Below are 16164 nucleotides of genomic sequence, written 5' to 3'. Positions count from 1 at the left end.
AATACTGACGACATCAATGGTTACCTCTCCAGTGATGACATCAATGAGGATTTGAACCATCATCCTGGTGAATGCTAAACACTTGCCTAACCGACTAGGCGTCGACAGGACAACAGCTATTCATCTTGGGACTCGCCTGAGGCCTCTAAGGGAGTGTGGAAGGCCCACCATGTGCCACAACCAGACTTTACGAATAGCCCAGTTGCACATTAGTGAGGGTAATGAAGACTTATAAAACTCACTTAAATCCCAGGTTGAATAGCTTTTGGTCTATTGTAGCCTAGTAAAGAGCGCGTCTGGTAATCCCAAGGACCGTGGTTGAAATCCTGTAATGCTCACTGATTATTATTATTATGCACTTTGAGGATTTTTATGTATAAGTGACGTTGGTACAAAAATCCTACATAATACACTGACGTTGTATTATGTAGGATTTTAATTAATTCATTAATATTTTGGAGAAAGACAATATTACTAGGTGACGTAAACATTCACTAGATTTCTGTTTAAAAGAATTTGTATATGTCATTAGTTTTGTTAATTAAGATTGTTTTAGCAAAATTATCTCAATAATTTTTATATAGAACAATGTATTTCATTTATTTATTGATGAATAAAGTTTATATAATACCGTATTTATTGATGAATAAAGCTACCAACCTGTCCTTTGATGCATTGGCATGTTTGGGCTATCGACCACAGCGTCATAATTCCGGAGCTTTTGTAAAAGCACTGCAAAAATCGACGCGTCATCTGACTAATGCATTCCGGCCTCGAGGGGGTTAGGAGGGTTGCGTGGGTTCAAGAGCTTTTTGGATAAACATAACCGCTTCATATTTGACGCATGTCAGTACGTGAGAACGGGCTGAGATCTGGCTGACGCCTGGCGCCCCAGTTCAAGGTGCTCGCGGGTGAAACTGAAGTTGGAGTAAAGGTGGAGGTTGTGATAGAAATGATTCGTATACAGACAAAAGTAAAAATTAAAACAATATATGTTTTTGTTCACTGTTGAGAATAAAATGTATATACCATCAAAGAATTACATAATAACTGTGAAGGGTGAATGGAAGGGTGCAGTGGCCATATTAATAATGGTTCGGGAACACATTAGGTACATAAATACGGGCTCGCCATAGCCTGTGCTACTTGGAATTTTTTGTTCCAGGTAGCGAATCTTTAACAACATCATTAGGTATATTTACATGGGGAAGGTGTAAACCTATTCTCGGTAATCTTGGGTTTACATTACTCTTGAATCATATTCGGGCCTGAAGTACACATACTGGTTGGCCAGTAAGTTATTGCCTTAACTTTTCCTAACTTCACAACTGATGTACCCAACGCCATCGTAATAATGTCTCTAAAGAGAAAGATCTGTGCTGTGACATAACGCTATATACAGCATTATTGGTACTTTTTGTGGGTACTGGGAAGAATTACTTATTATGAGTACTAGGAACTATTACTTATTATGAGTACTGGGAACTAAGATGCTGAGCTTAAGTAATTATCAAAAGAAGGCACCAAGCCGGGAAGGCTATGTAGCACCATCAAATGTGCGGGATAATCAGAGGGCGCTAAAAATCACTAAGGATGCCAATATGAACAAAAAACGCATCAGGCGAACGATATCAAAGGTATCTGATTCACCAAGAATTCTATCGTGGGACAAGGGATCGCGAGGGAGGGTCGGGAAGCAAGACACGCGCTCGTCCTGGACGTCAGGACATTCAACAAGGATATGAACGACTGTAAGAAGGACAATGCAGTTTGGAGAATAAAGAGCAGGGCGGCGCTGACTTAAGACGTCACTGAGGGACGGTTACTAACGAGACCACAAACACTTACGAACCAAAAACCTGCACCCTGCATGTATATACACTAAGGGTAACCCCTCTGTGTATACATTCCTGAATGTATACAGCGGGAGAAGAGTCTGCCTGAATATTTGCCTTTGGGGAAGAGTTGATCTCGTGCGTACGTGATACGAGAGCGTTAAGAGAAACATCTGAAGGCATGTCTGGCCAGCTGGTTGGTATATATTTTAAGAGGAGAGAGGTCCCTTGCCTCATGGGAGACATCTCCCGTCACGCAGGGTGCAGTCGCACCTCCACAGATCTCCAATATCATCTATTGATACTGGTAATGGCTCAGAAGGGCCACCACTTACGGGCTATTCATGCCCGTGCCACCTTTTGGGTGGCTTAATCTTCATCATTCATCGTCCCCTTGCCTCATCCAAGACCAAAATGTGCAATGAACATTGAGAGGAAGAGAATTTGTTGGTGAGCACAAGAGGAGTCTTGAGAGTGATAGTGACACAAGAAGCTAGTGTGAGCTAATGATCCTCTGTAACACTCTGGGGTAAATACAAGCAATGTTTGGTTAAAAATTTTGGGGTCAGTGTAATGTTGCAGAGACAGAGGAAGAGGAGGAACTGCTTTGTGGAATGAAGAAGTTGGTGGACAGAATATTTCGATTTTTTTTTTCAGGGGCAATTCCTGCATGGGCCCTGAGCCTCTGGCTGGCCCACTAAGTGTTTCTTGTTTTACTTAGGCAGAGTGTGAGTATTTATGACTCGTATGGTCGCTTCAGTAAGATTTTGTCCAATGGGTTTAACAACTTCTGCTCTGTTGAATCTTAAGTTGAAATCTTACTGAGCATTTCGATTTGACGGGTAGAAATTATGAAAGACGTCCAGACATTATCATGATTAGTTCAGACCCCTAACATGGTTAATTTAGACAGGAACATTACAAGTTTACAGTCAATATTTACCTGACTCCATCTGAGGACAACCCTCTATCTACTGGCCACGACGGGGACATCAAGTTAGCGGCTCGTCACCCATTCTTTCTGAGAATTTTTTCCCACTGGATTTTGAACAGCAGTAATGTCGTAACCGTTACGGTTTTGGCGGGAAATCGGTTCCATGGGATTATAACCCTATGGGTGAAACAGCATATTTTCTGTCCTTCACTGTGGCTTGTTTGTTGAGCTTGAAATCGTTGTTTCTGTGTTGCATTGTAGAGTTGACATACGGAGGCATAGTAAGATAACTTGGCCCAGTGTGATATCATCGTTCCCATTGATACTTGGCCCAGTGTGATATCATCGTTCCCATTGATACTTGGCCCAGTGTGATATCATCGTTCCCACTGATACTTGGCCCAGTGTGATATCATCGTTCCCACTGATACTTGGCCCAGTGTGATATCATCGTTCCCACTGATACTTGGGCCAGTGTGAGACCATCATACCCACTGATACTTGGCCCAGTGTGATATCATCGTTCCCACTGATACTTGGCCCAGTGTGAGACCATCATACCCACTGATACTTGGCCCAGTGTGAGACCATCATACTCACTGATACTTGGCCCAGTGTGAGACCATCATACCCACTGATACTTGGCCCAGTGCGAGACCATCATACCTACTGATACTTGGCCCAGTGTGAGACCATCATACCCACTGATACTTGGCCCAGTGCGAGACCATCATACCCACTGATGCTTGGCCCAGTGTGAGACCATCATACCCACTGATACTTGGCCCAGTGTGAGACCATCATAAACCCACTGATACTTGGCCCAGTGTGAGACCATCATACCCACTGATACTTGGCCCAATGCGAGACCATCATACCCACTGATACTTGGCCCAGTGTGAGACCATCATACCCACTGATACTTGGCCCAGTGCGAGACCATCATACCCACTGATACTTGGCCCAGTGTGAGACCATCATAAACCCACTGATACTTGGCCCAGTGTGAGACCATCATACCCACTGATACTTGGCTCAATGCGAGACCATCATACCCACTGATACTTGGCCCAGTGTGATATCATCGTCTATGCTCTAGAGAGGTAAAAGTTAGCTCCAAGGTAATGTTGCACAAACTGGTGTTTTCCGGGGTCTCGCAGCGGCGCCGCTGTGACTCTCAGTTTCTAACAATACAGAATTTGGAACAGGTTTGCATAATGTTTACCTGAGAGCGGTGTTCCTCCTGATAATACGTACGGAAGGTATCGAGAGGAAACTTCCCTGCTGACGAACCACTTCTCTCCCGTGGCTTTACCTCGGGGAATTTCTTCTGGGTGGAAATCCCTTAAGCATATTCGTATTTGTTTCTACTGCGGCGGCGACTCTCCGCTTGACACCTGGGTTAATTGTGACAAGCATTTCCTTCGACCTTGAATGGCACGAAACAGGTGGTGTTCGGGTCTATGGTATTCTTTTGTGGTTGTAGTTGGTTTGAATTTGTTTAATTTTGCGGTATTTCTCGCCGCCAGCGTCATGGTATAGTGCATTTCTGGTTGTGTGGCGGGGTGAGGGGGCCGAGTGAGGGGGCCGAGTGAGGGGGCCGAGTGAGGGGGCCGAGTGAGGGGGCCGAGTGAGGGGGCCGAGTGAGGGGGCCGAGTGAGGTGGCCGAGTGGCCGTGTGAGGTGGCGGGTGTGACCCCATGAGGGCCCTGGGAACGCTTGCTGCGTGACTACCACTTCTTGCTTTGTAGACCGGAAATATTTGTTTTATCTTGTATTATAAAACTCGACAGTTAAGAAATAGACTTTGCTGCGTATCATTAATAACAACTCATGTCTTTCACATAAAGATTCGAGCAGTGTTCAGTCAATAATCAATCCAGATTTACATGGTTTTTACTATTCGACTCAGGGAAAGTTCTAGCTCCTGGGTCCTGGTTTTAGAGACGATTATTTGGCTCACGAACTGAAAAATTTCTTGAGAATTGCTTCTTTCATTTTCTCTGATGGAAACGCACCTCTTAGACCAGCTGACCTAGACAGATGGCCACGGCCCCTCTGTCAGCTGGCCCCTGACTCACAGAAAGATGGCCCCGGCCCCTTCGACGTGCTTGGTGATCCAGCTGCCACCCCCCCCCACCTCTAATTATAGAGGAAAAACACATTACTCACAACAGATTACATTCAAACGTTTCTCGAAAATGTTTTTGCTCGCTTCTTATGTTTGCAGCGCACCTTTCTAGAAAGTAGCTTAGTCGATTAATACAGCGGCTGGGATCCTCTTGGACGTAGGTTCGAACCCTCGTCACGGCCCTTGTGGATTTGTTCTTTCTAGAAAGCTTCGTCCCCGTACTGGATATACAGATAGTGTCCATAGCCCCGGAACAACCTATCCTAGGGATAACTATAAACATTGTTTAACACAGTATAGTAATCATTTATCAGTAAGAACTCTGGATGACTCGCCCAGGATTCGAACTGATGACACTCAGGATCACCCCGAAACGTACACGGGTTACCTTGAGGTGGTGGTTCCGGGGCTTAGCGTCCCCGCGGCCCGGTCGTCGACCAGGCTGGTGTCCTAGTTGCTGGACTGATCAACCAGGTACTCTGACCACCTTACCACTGATCGCATGTTTAAGAAAATACAGTTTTTGATTACACAGGATGAGGAAACTTACGAATTACGTCTTTAGTGACGACATGGCTTCGTTATGGTTGCCCATGTTTTGTAAATGCAATTGACAAAACATCCCCATTTGACCCAAGAAAAGTCATGAACCGTATGTGGTTCCAGCTCCTGGACCCTGCCTTTAGTGTTAACTGTTTTGTATGCATAAGAGTAGCGACAATCGTACCTTTTTTAGCAGTTTAAACATGACCACTGTCTACCCTTTTTAAGACTGAATCCCGAACTCTTGGGGGCTTCCAGGAGCTGTTGGAAGGCCCCGTAGAACTCCCGAATTTCAGTGTCAGTCGGGACCCCTGGGGACACGGGAGATGGTATATATAACCATACGTGTATGACCACAAGTACTCAAAGGAAATCTGTTGGAACTTGTGTTGGCGTTGAAAGATGGGTTATATGAGTGGTGTGTAGACCCCTGTTCTACTCAGGGGTCTAACAGGGTAGATGTGACCCCTGTTCTACCCTGGGGTCTAACAAGGTAGATGTGACCCCTGTTCTACCCAGGGGTCTAACAGGGTAGATGCGACCCCTGTTCTACCCTGGGGTCTAACAGGGGTAGATGTGACGCCCCTGTTCTTCTTCACCCAGGAACGCTTACGACATCTACAAAATACTTATCCCACCACTAAATGGGGGTTTCTTCCCTTACCCTATCGAAGCAAAATGTACAGGATGGCCATTTTTAAACGAAGAGGTGGCATAGCTCTGTCTTCTCTCGGCTCCGATGATCATCACCCCAATATGACCTTATATGATAAGTAGAACGCTACGGTGATGATTACGTCACCGTAGCCAGTGAAGAGTACTCTCAGAGTCTTCCGCTGTACTCCATGAAATCCAATACACTCCACAGGAGCGAGCTAGCACAATGGCCATCACTCAAACCTGATGGACAAAAAGGTATGAAAACTATTGATGGTAGGAAAAAGGGATTAGACAGCGTTTTCAGCCAAAAACAGACCATATCCTAGGCTGGGGAAAAAAGCCCAAATCCTAGGTAAAAAAACCTTGGTGGCGATGACCTTCAGATGAAGCCTATCCAGAGCAACCTTGGGGGAAGGGAGGGAAGGTTTGGGGAGCGGGGCGCCTCCCCAAGCCGACTGACACGAGGCTATATATACAGGCAGACTACAAGGGCCAGGAGACAAGAGCCTTTGTTGAGGCGAGTACGACCGCGACGCCCACCATGGTAACGTGGGGGGCAGTGTTGTTGTGGTGCTGCTGCCTGGTGTGGCGGTGGTGGTGTGGTGCTGCCTGGTGTGGTGGTGCTGCCTGGTGTGGTGGTGTGCTGCCTGGTGTGGCGGTGGTGGTGTGGTGCTGCCTGGTGTGGTGGTGCTGCCTGGTGTGGTGGTGTGCTGCCTGGTGTGGCGGTGGTGGTGTGGTGCTGCCTGGTGTGGTGGTGCTGCCTGGTGTGGTGGTGCTGCCTGGTGTGGTGGTGCTGCCTGGTGTGGTGGTGCTGCCTGGTGTGGTGTTGACGATGCTGATGCCTGGTGTGGTGGTGTGGTGCTGCCTGGTGTGGTGGTGTGCTGCCTGGTGTGGTGGTGTGGTGCCTGGTGTGGTGGTGTGCTGCTGTGGTGCTGCCTGGTGTGGTGTTGACGATGCTGCTGCCTGGTGTGGTGGTGTGGTGCTGCCTGGTGTGGTGGTGTTGACGGTGGTGCTGCCTGGTGTGGGGTGTTGACGGTGGTGCTGCCTGGTGTGGGGTGTTGACGGTGGTGCTGCCTGGTGTGGTGGTGCTGCCTGGTGTGGTGGTGTTGACGGTGGTGCTGCCTGGTGTGGCGGTGCTGCCTGGTGTGGCGGTGCTGCCTGGTGTGGTGGTGTTGACGGTGGTGCTGCCTGGTGTGGTGGTGTTGACGGTGGTGCTGCCTGGTGTGGTGGTGCTGCCTGCTGTGGCGGTGTTGATCGTGGTGCTGCCTGGTGTGGAGGTGTGCTGCCTGGTGTGGAAATGTTGCCTGGTGTGGAAATGTTGACTGTAGTGCTACCTGGCGTGGAGATTTTATGTGGCGTTCATGGTGGTCAATCAGCAAACATTGAGATAAACGAGTCTACACCCTCTGGAAGATCGTTTACATTATATCAGAAGCAGGATGGGTCCAAGTACAGAGCCCTGTGGGACTCCGCTGGTGACATCTCGACTCTGAGGTCTCCCCCCCCCTCCCTCACAGTTACTCGGTGTTTCCTGGTGTTTAGATATTCCCTTATCCACTGGAGCACCTAACATTTTACTCCTTCCTGGTGTGTGTACTCACTTATTTGTGTCTGCTGGATCGAGCATCGAGTGGATCTCGCCTTTCGAGCATCGATTGTTTACAACAAGGACTACGGTCCTATTTCCCTATATGTGTGTGTATGTGTCTGTGTCTGTTATCTAATACATGCGCTAGATGTATACTTTTCAATGTGTTCATGTTATCGAGCATATGTTTTCTCTCTACCGTAAGACATTCTCCAATTATTTGAATTATTATTATTAACATCTCAAAAGTTTCATGTAATTGGTAGTGTTTCATTTTTGGTGGAGGTCTTGTGTTATTATTTTGCGGTCCTGCGGGTCTTATGTAATCGCGTGAACCCTATAGCACAGTGGTCTACGTCCACGGCTTACAACAGAGGCCACGTTCCTTTTCTCTTGATGCCTATGTTCACCTAGTCAGTAAATTAGTCAGTAAACCTAGTCAGCACGCCTGTTGATATGGAACTCCCCGCATCGTCTCCCCCCTTGTAAACAATACAGTCTGGGGGACCATTCGGCTTTGGCATGTAATATTGTATCAAATAATAGTAAATTGGGTTACCTCTGGAATTATGTAACTGTTGCGGAATGCTTCCCGAGGTAACTCAGTAGTTGACTTTGGGTAAACCCAAAGACTTATTTACCTCAGTATTGTATTACATTCTCTGTTCCTTTCGATACTTGTCGAAAAGTTGCTAAAAAAAAATCTTGAATATAATTTCGTATACCTAAGATATCCTTACAAAGTTCTGTACCCAATGAGTACGCTATAAAGATGATTTTACAAGTGACGTGTCTTCCTACAGAGATCAAGAGAGTTAGCAGCGCTGGTGGTGGCGCTGTTAGCGGTGTGGCAGCCGTCAGGAGCTCGACCACAGACCTCCAAAGGCATGACCCTCGTCCCGGTAGCTCTACCCGCTCCTCTAGGACTCCCTACCTCAAGCGCTGTGGAGGAAACAGATCTCATCTCCAAAGGCTCGTCAGTTTTAGACGCGCCAGCTGCCCCTCAGTCATTGCCGGTGGATAAAAGAACTGGTCTTACTGGCAATAAGGAGTTTCCTGGATTCTCTGGAGGTGACCTTGGCGGATCCTTTGGTCAGAACGTTCCTGCCTTGTCTGATGCAGGTCTTGGGGCAGAGTTCGGGAAGGGATCTCCTGGATTTTCTGTAAAAGGGCCTGGCTCAGACCTTGGAGCGGGGTCTCCTGGGCTCTCAGTAGGTTCTGGTGCAGGTTTCGGAGCAGGTGCTGGTGCAGGTTTCGGAGCAGGTTCTGGAGCAGGTTTCGGAGCAGGTTCTGGTGCAGGTTTCGGAGCAGGTTCTGGTGCAGGTTTCGGAGCAGGTTCTGGAGCAGGTTTCGGAGCAGGTTCTGGTGCAGGTTTCGGAGCAGGTTCTGGTGCAGGTTTCGGAGCAGGTTCTGGTGCAGGTTTCGGAGCAGGTTCTGGAGCAGGTTTCGGAGCAGGTTCCGGAGCAGGATCTGGATTCTCAACAGGCTCCGGCACAGACTTCGGGGTGGAGCTCTCAGCAGGAGCTGACGTTGGCTTGGGAGTTGGGTCGCCCAAGGTGCCCCTTCCCAGTCAAGGAGGATTAGATATTAAAGTCGACGATCAAAGCTTTAGTACATCTGGAATCGGCCCGTCAAAAGTTCCTTTACCTGGAACTTCCAAAATTGGAGCTGTTGATTCTCTTCTCAACCATCCCAAAACCAGCGGTGGAGGTGCACTAGGAAAGGTAATCAGTGGACATTCTTCGGCTGGTGGCGGAGGCGTTCTGAACCTGTTGTCATCGTTGATTACCGGCCTCAGTGGTACCGGAAGCCTCGCACACAAGAACCCATTGAGCGCGCTTGGGCTAGGGTCGCAAACTCTACAGTCCTTTGTTCAGTTAGCTTCTGCGTCGGCAGATGATATTGGTCGTGAAACCAACTTTGGGCTAAGGCTTCTAGGAGACGAGGTTGAATTCCAGGGACAGCAACGGTTAAAAAAAGTTCTCAAAGGTGTCCAGCAAGCAGGTCGCACGGTCGGGGCTGTTGGACAAAATACTTACCGAGGTGTGTTGCAGACAAAAGATTCTTTGGGCAACTTAGCCGTAGGTACAGTGCATAATTTAGGGGAATTTGCTGACCATTCAGTCACGGCGTCGTTTGACAAGGTCTCCGATACCCTCGGCGCATTTGGACGCCTTCTTCATGACCTGAAGACGGCATTCTTAAAGAGTATTATCGCACAGGCTGAAGCTGGGAAAGTACTGGTGGATAACCAGTCCAAGACGACTTCAGGAGCCGTCAAGGAGATACTTGACGATAACCGTGAAGTTATCAGAGATAACATCCGCGCCATAACAGGATTGAAAAAGGAAATATCATCAAAGAGAATATAGGCTGATAGTTCTTGATTAAAGTCAGTGAGTAATAAAAATAAGAATACGACATCGTTAGTCTTAAAATGACTGGAGTGTGATGGTTATGAACTTGTCTTGCTACCCAGGACTAAGCAGTAAAATAAACATCCTTTCGTAGAGTAGTTCTATCAGCCATGGTCCCCACTATGTGCAGTTCTTAAACTATTAAACGTATTTTTTGGTTATAGTTTCTTCTTTGCAAATGAGTTAAAATATACAGAAAAGTTTTTATAAAAAATGTTTAAAAATAAATCCATATTCCTCCTTAAATAAACAGAATTTCAAATTAGAACCAGAGAGAGATGTCAGATCCTGTTAAGTGTAACGATTTATAAATTGAACAAAATTGAACAAATTTCCTTCAAGTTTTGTAGTGACATACGCCATATGAAGCCCAAGTACCTCGGGTTAGCCATAATATGTCATGTTGGGTTGCAACTCGTTCTCGCACTTTCTTATAGTCAATATTGACTTATTAAATACGTGCATATGTGACATACTAATTTATTGTGAATATTTTAGTTTACCTTGAAAGGCTTCATAGAAAACACCGACCTTACCTAACCTTCTTAGTATGTTAAGATAAACACCTGAAATATTCACATTAAATTAGTATGTCACATATGCACTTATTTAATAAGTCAATATTGACTATAAGAAATTGCGAGAACGGGTTGCATAAGGTAAGCGCTCGTCTGAAGGTTAAACGAGTTAGTTAACCATATCATCTGTACAATGCAATGAGAAATTGCATTTCTCCACTATGAGACCAGCTTGAGCTACTGCTACCACATCTGTGTACTCATCTAGTTGAGCTTCGGCTCTTTGGTCCCGCCTCTCAATGCCTTAGTCTTGCCGGTGTGTCTGTTTCAGTATATAGGATTAAATGCTCCTGTATCTATATTTCCAAGTGTCGTGTATATACATTAAGAAAGCAATATATATTTGTCACTTAAAATGACTTGGAAGAAGAGCTTGCACCCGCTGCGGGTGTGTCTGCAGTTGTCAGTCACACTCCACACTTCTCATCTGTGAGAAGCCAGCAACAGCCACACTTCTCATCTGTGAGAAGCCAGCAACAGCCACACTTCTCATCTGTGAGAAGCCAGCAACAGCCACACTTCTCATCTGTGAGAAACCAGCAACAGCCACACTTCTCATCTGTGAGAAGCCTGCAACAGCCACACTTCTCATCTGTGAGGAGCCAGCAACAGCCACACTTCTCATCTGTGAGGAGCCACACTCGACGCTCCTCGCCATATGGAGACGATACAAACGCCTAGCATGCCGAGTCGTCGCTGCTGGACCGACGCCTTCCTGCACCACTTCGCCAGGACCTCCCCCCCCCCCCTGCACCCTCTTTGCTTCCACCTTACATACAGCAACACTTCCAAAGGATCTTCCCGCAACACTGCCAGGACCTTCCAGCTATAGGACATTCTGTGCTTCCCAGAAATAAAATGTATATACTCAAGAGTTGAATTCACTGCACCGTGTTAACTCCTCTCACCTTCTCTCACCAGTCCCATCATGACCAGCCCACACATTAGAATATGAAGAGACGACGACGTTTCGGACCGTCCTGGACCATTCTCAATCGACTTGAGAATGGTCCAGGACGGAGCGAAACGTCGTCGTCCCTTCACCTTCTAGTGTGTGGTCTGGTCATCCCACGTTACTGTGACTCATCGCCTGCACAGTTCCCTCACTCACCGCTCAAGAATAAATCTGCTGCACAATTTACAGAGGTTGTAATTATTATATCTTTACATTCTATGCTGTATTTACTATATACTAAAAATAATTTTTTGCATTTAAGGTGCCAGCCAGGCCTACCGAGGCCATAAATAGGCCTGGCCGCACTGCCGACGCCCTCTTCTCAGCTGGACACCGATCAAGGCAGTACTTAGCGAGTGCATTCGGCGTTCCCATGACCAAAGATCACATTCACTCCAAATAATCTACCACTTAAGGGCTATTCATGTCCGTGCCACCTCTTGGGTGGCTTAGTCTTCATCAATCAATTCATCTCTGTGTTCGCCCCCGCGCGCTGTGCATGTTCCTCCTCGGCTTCGGCCGGGTGCAGGTTCTCATTTTTCCCCCCTTGTATAGCGGTCCTCGGTCCTTCCTCAGTACCCTCTAGGCTGCCAGTGAGGGCGCACGTCTGTTGATACGGAGCTCCCCGCATCGTCTCCTCCCTTGTAAACAATACAGTCTGGGGGACCATTCGGGTTTAGCATGTAATATTGTATCAAATAATATAATATCAAACTGTAAAATGAACTAGATGAAATAGTTGACCACATAACTTTGATTGTGTAGTCAACATGAGATACATAATACACCTATTTCTTGGTAATGTGATGAAACAAAGAAACGTTCGGAATTTTCGTTTCCGTTTCCTAGTGGTAGTGGACACTATACTGTGTGTGTGTGTGTGTGTGTATTTTCACATGTGGTTATTCTGCACACACACACACACAAACACACATTAGATTATATATATATATATATATATATATATATATATATATATATATATATATATATATATGCTAACGTCATTAACGTCATGGAGAGGCTAAAGTGGCTACACTGTTAGGTCATTAGAAAAAATTCTTGCTAGTCATAGGCTCTGGCCTTGATCCATGAACTTTTTATTCAACTTTTAAATTTACAATTATAAGCGAGAAAACATTAATAAACGTTTGAGTTACATTGCAGTTACAGTACCCCGGCGGTACCCGGGACTGTCTGTCTCATTCCTCAGTAATGAGGAATGAGACCCAGGCCCCCCTCTCTCTTTTTCTCACCTCACACCACCCCTCTTCACTCATTCTTTGCCCTTTTTTTTCCCCTCTCCCCTTCCTGTTCCCTTCTCTCCTACTCTCTATTATCCCATATTTTCCTCTCTCTTCCCCCATCACCATACCTCTCTCCTTCCAACCTCGAATAAAGTTATTTCCATATAAGTAGAAGCCTTACCTAATTACACCGGGTAAGCCGTGTAACCTGGTTCCCCTTTGTTCCCCACTTTTCACCCCATTTTCCCCTTTGCCCTCTCATCCCACCCCCTTCCCTTCATCATTCCTTCCACCCTCCCCCTCCTCGCTTCCCCCTCTCACCCTTTTCTCTAAAAATGTATTATTAAGAAACACTAAAACAACTGCACGAGTCTCTCAGAAAATATATTACAATCACTAAAAGTTCTACGGAATTCACGCCATATATTTCACATTTGATTCCATAAAATTTGCCTGAGGGTGTCTATCATTGCTAATAATTCTTAAGGAGCTTAACATAGTCCTACTCAGACCAGCCTATGTCGGTCCCATACTATTCCCCCCTGCACATTTGCGTGAGGATAGCTCCTAGCATCTTGCCTCTAACATTAGACATATAGACATTCTATCTTATATTACTGATATATAATAGCAGGAATACCAGGCTGCACACGGGTTTCTTCCCTGCTCTTCACCCAATATTCTCCTTCCCTCCCTCATCACCATCCCATTGCTCTCCACTTTATCTCCTCCCCCGTCCTTTCCCTCTCTTCCTCCTCTCTTCACTCCACCTCTCCCTTTTATTACAACATTTATTACTAAGAAGCACTGAAATGTTCGTGGGTCTCAGAAAATTTATTATTACGAAGAACTGAAAAACTCTATGGGAACACACCAAATAATTAACAATGGATTCCATGAAGATTGCTTGGGGAATCTCTATAAATGCTAATATTTCTTAAAAGTATTTAACTTAGGCTGACCCCGACCAGACTATGTCCGTCCCGTATCCTTGTCCATTCACCTTTCAAACTTGGGTGAGGCAAGCCCAAAGCGTTTGGCCTCCAACGTTGTACAAAGAACGAGACAACAGATGGACAGAACATGGGTAAATGTGCAACATCGTACGTGTGATCAACATAGTGATCAAGACCTTCCCAATAGTGAAAAAAATCTCATTTTAAATGTACAGTACGTTGAAAAAAATTCGAATGCGTCTTTGGGGTCAACCACCTTATGGACAAGAACAGTTTGAAGACGAGTTGCGAGGACATGAGACTTTAGGAGCGGCGCCCGTCTGGATAAACAATGGCCGAATGCTCTTTAATCCAGCCAACACCCCCTCTCCCGATTGTGAATAGAAAACACCTTAAAATCAGCTCACAATCCGCCTTCCGGCTATGTTAATTTCATCCAGCGACCGACCCAAACCATGTTATGTGCAGTGTGCAACTGCATGAGGAGTTTATCATCTCGATGACTGCACGAGTACAAATGTCGAGAGACGCGTCAGAGTTGAGAAAGACAAGGTTTCAAATGTGTTTGTTGTGCTGTAAATAGAGGAGTATTTTTGTTCAAGATTCAGCTACTCGGAACAAAAAGTTACAAATAGTCTACGGGCTATAGCGAGCCCGTAGACTGGCACAGGAGCGGGGCTATATGTGGTGTATAACAAAGATAGAGCAGCAACAACAAAACAAGGGTGCGCGTGTTAGAGGGAGACTTACCGCACTGTAGGGCGAGGTTCTTGTTGATTTAGTGGCGACGTAGGTCGTGGGATCGGATGAGCCCCGGCGTACTCGTGAAGGGTTAATCGCAAAGCCTAATGGAGAAATGAATATCGCGCATCAGCGGAAACTAATGTGATTTGCGGACACAGACGGGCAGATGATTTGGAAGCCCCCAGCAGTCCCTCAGGGTGACAAGCACCGGCGCCACAAGTGAAATGCCGGCCACCACGTCTGAGGGCACACCAAGGGTCCACCAACTCCCGGCACCTCTCGGCCATGCCGGCGCCGGACACCGTCACCCCGCCGGGAGAACCACCCAGAAAACGTTCAAAATCTATCAACTAACCTGTGACCCAAGGCGACATGTGCGCCAGGCGTCGTAACAATCCGGACAGTTGAATAGGAATGCCAAACGCCAGTATCATAAACCAAAATCGCGAAACAGAACGTGATCCGGCGGCTCCCCAGGCGGAGGAAGTGTCCGGACGTCCGCTCGAGGTGCAGGTGTTGTGTTTATGAACAACAGCTGATCGGCGAGGCAACAGCTGATCGGCGAGGCAACAGCTGATCGGCGAGGTAGTTGTTTTCTGTGTTTGGCTCATTTAAAAAAAGGAATGATCTTAGATATAAATTAATATTATATAATAACAATAATAATAATTATTATTATTTAGGTAAAAGTACATACACACAAAATGGCAAGTAGAATTTTGGATTTCTAGATAGAGCTAGTATATGCTATGCCTAAAGCCACTAATACGCACAGCGTTTCGGACAAGTGAAAAAAATTAGAACTAAGGCGTAAAACTAATTGAAATTCAAAGCATGAAATTGAACTGAAGTAGAAAAACAAGACTGAAAATAATTACATGTTGAATGGAACAGCATAAACTGCAACAGAACAGCTGATAGTAATTCTTTAAATATATAAATGGTAGATATCAGCAGTGTTACAAGTTAGTCATTAAAACATTAAAATTTAGACGTCTATATACTGCATAGACGAGCGTTGTCTGCGGACTGTTTGGACTACAAGAGGGCAAGAGACCCTCTGTGTCAAGTACCATGCTAAAACTCAGTGGGAAAACACCAAATGAAATTATGTAATATATATGAAACAATTTACAGTTGCCTAAGCAACATTCATTCCTCAAAGGAAATAAATTAACGATAAATGCATTAACATATCTATGGTTAAATAGGCAGAGCAAGAACTGAGTACACAATTTTCAAACAAGATCCAGAATAGCATTTTGGGAATAATATAACCATAGAAGCAAAGGACCAACCCAAGCTCATGTAGATTCAAATAAGAAAAGAACGAGAGCTAAAGACTGAAGAAGAAATGTAAAATCTTAACGAAAAATTATAAATATGTTGGATTATTTCAACAGAAGGTTTCAGGAGAGTCCAATATAGTCGTAATGGCTTGGTGCTTTCACATGATATCCCTCCCTCAAAATGTAACTTTTTAGGCTCCAACAGTGCACTTTTGTACATTGGGTGCAATAGTTGCTATAAAATTATTACTTCAGGAGGACGGGCGGGCGTTTCTCTGATGCTGAGAA

General features: G+C 45.7%; 1 protein-coding gene and 1 long non-coding RNA gene across 3 annotated transcripts in view; one reads left to right on the top strand and one right to left on the bottom strand.

Annotated features, from left to right (window-relative positions):
- Positions 1 to 15147, bottom strand: part of LOC138370646 (uncharacterized) — a 39476-nt gene extending 24329 nt beyond the window's left edge. For both annotated transcript variants that reach the window (XR_011230190.1, XR_011230189.1), the window contains exons 1-3: positions 14943 to 15147; positions 14594 to 14688; positions 661 to 917 (exon numbers count right to left, since the gene is read on the bottom strand). This is a non-coding gene — a long non-coding RNA (uncharacterized lncRNA). The remainder of the gene's footprint in view (positions 1 to 660; positions 918 to 14593; positions 14689 to 14942) is intronic.
- On the top strand, positions 6620 to 11557 carry LOC123759466 (uncharacterized). Its single transcript, XM_045744569.2, has 2 exons — positions 6620 to 6646; positions 8494 to 11557. The coding sequence occupies exons 1-2, from the start codon at positions 6644 to 6646 to the stop codon at positions 10060 to 10062; spliced, it is 1572 nt and encodes a 523-aa protein (XP_045600525.2). The 5' UTR covers positions 6620 to 6643; the 3' UTR covers positions 10063 to 11557.
- Positions 15148 to 16164: the final 1017 nt, after the last annotated feature.

This window comes from Procambarus clarkii, chromosome 32 (assembly GCF_040958095.1).
Source record: "Procambarus clarkii isolate CNS0578487 chromosome 32, FALCON_Pclarkii_2.0, whole genome shotgun sequence".
Taxonomy (NCBI): Eukaryota; Metazoa; Arthropoda; class Malacostraca; order Decapoda; family Cambaridae; genus Procambarus; species Procambarus clarkii.
Note: the sequence above shows the minus strand (reverse complement) of the source record. Positions and strands in the feature narration are given on the sequence as shown.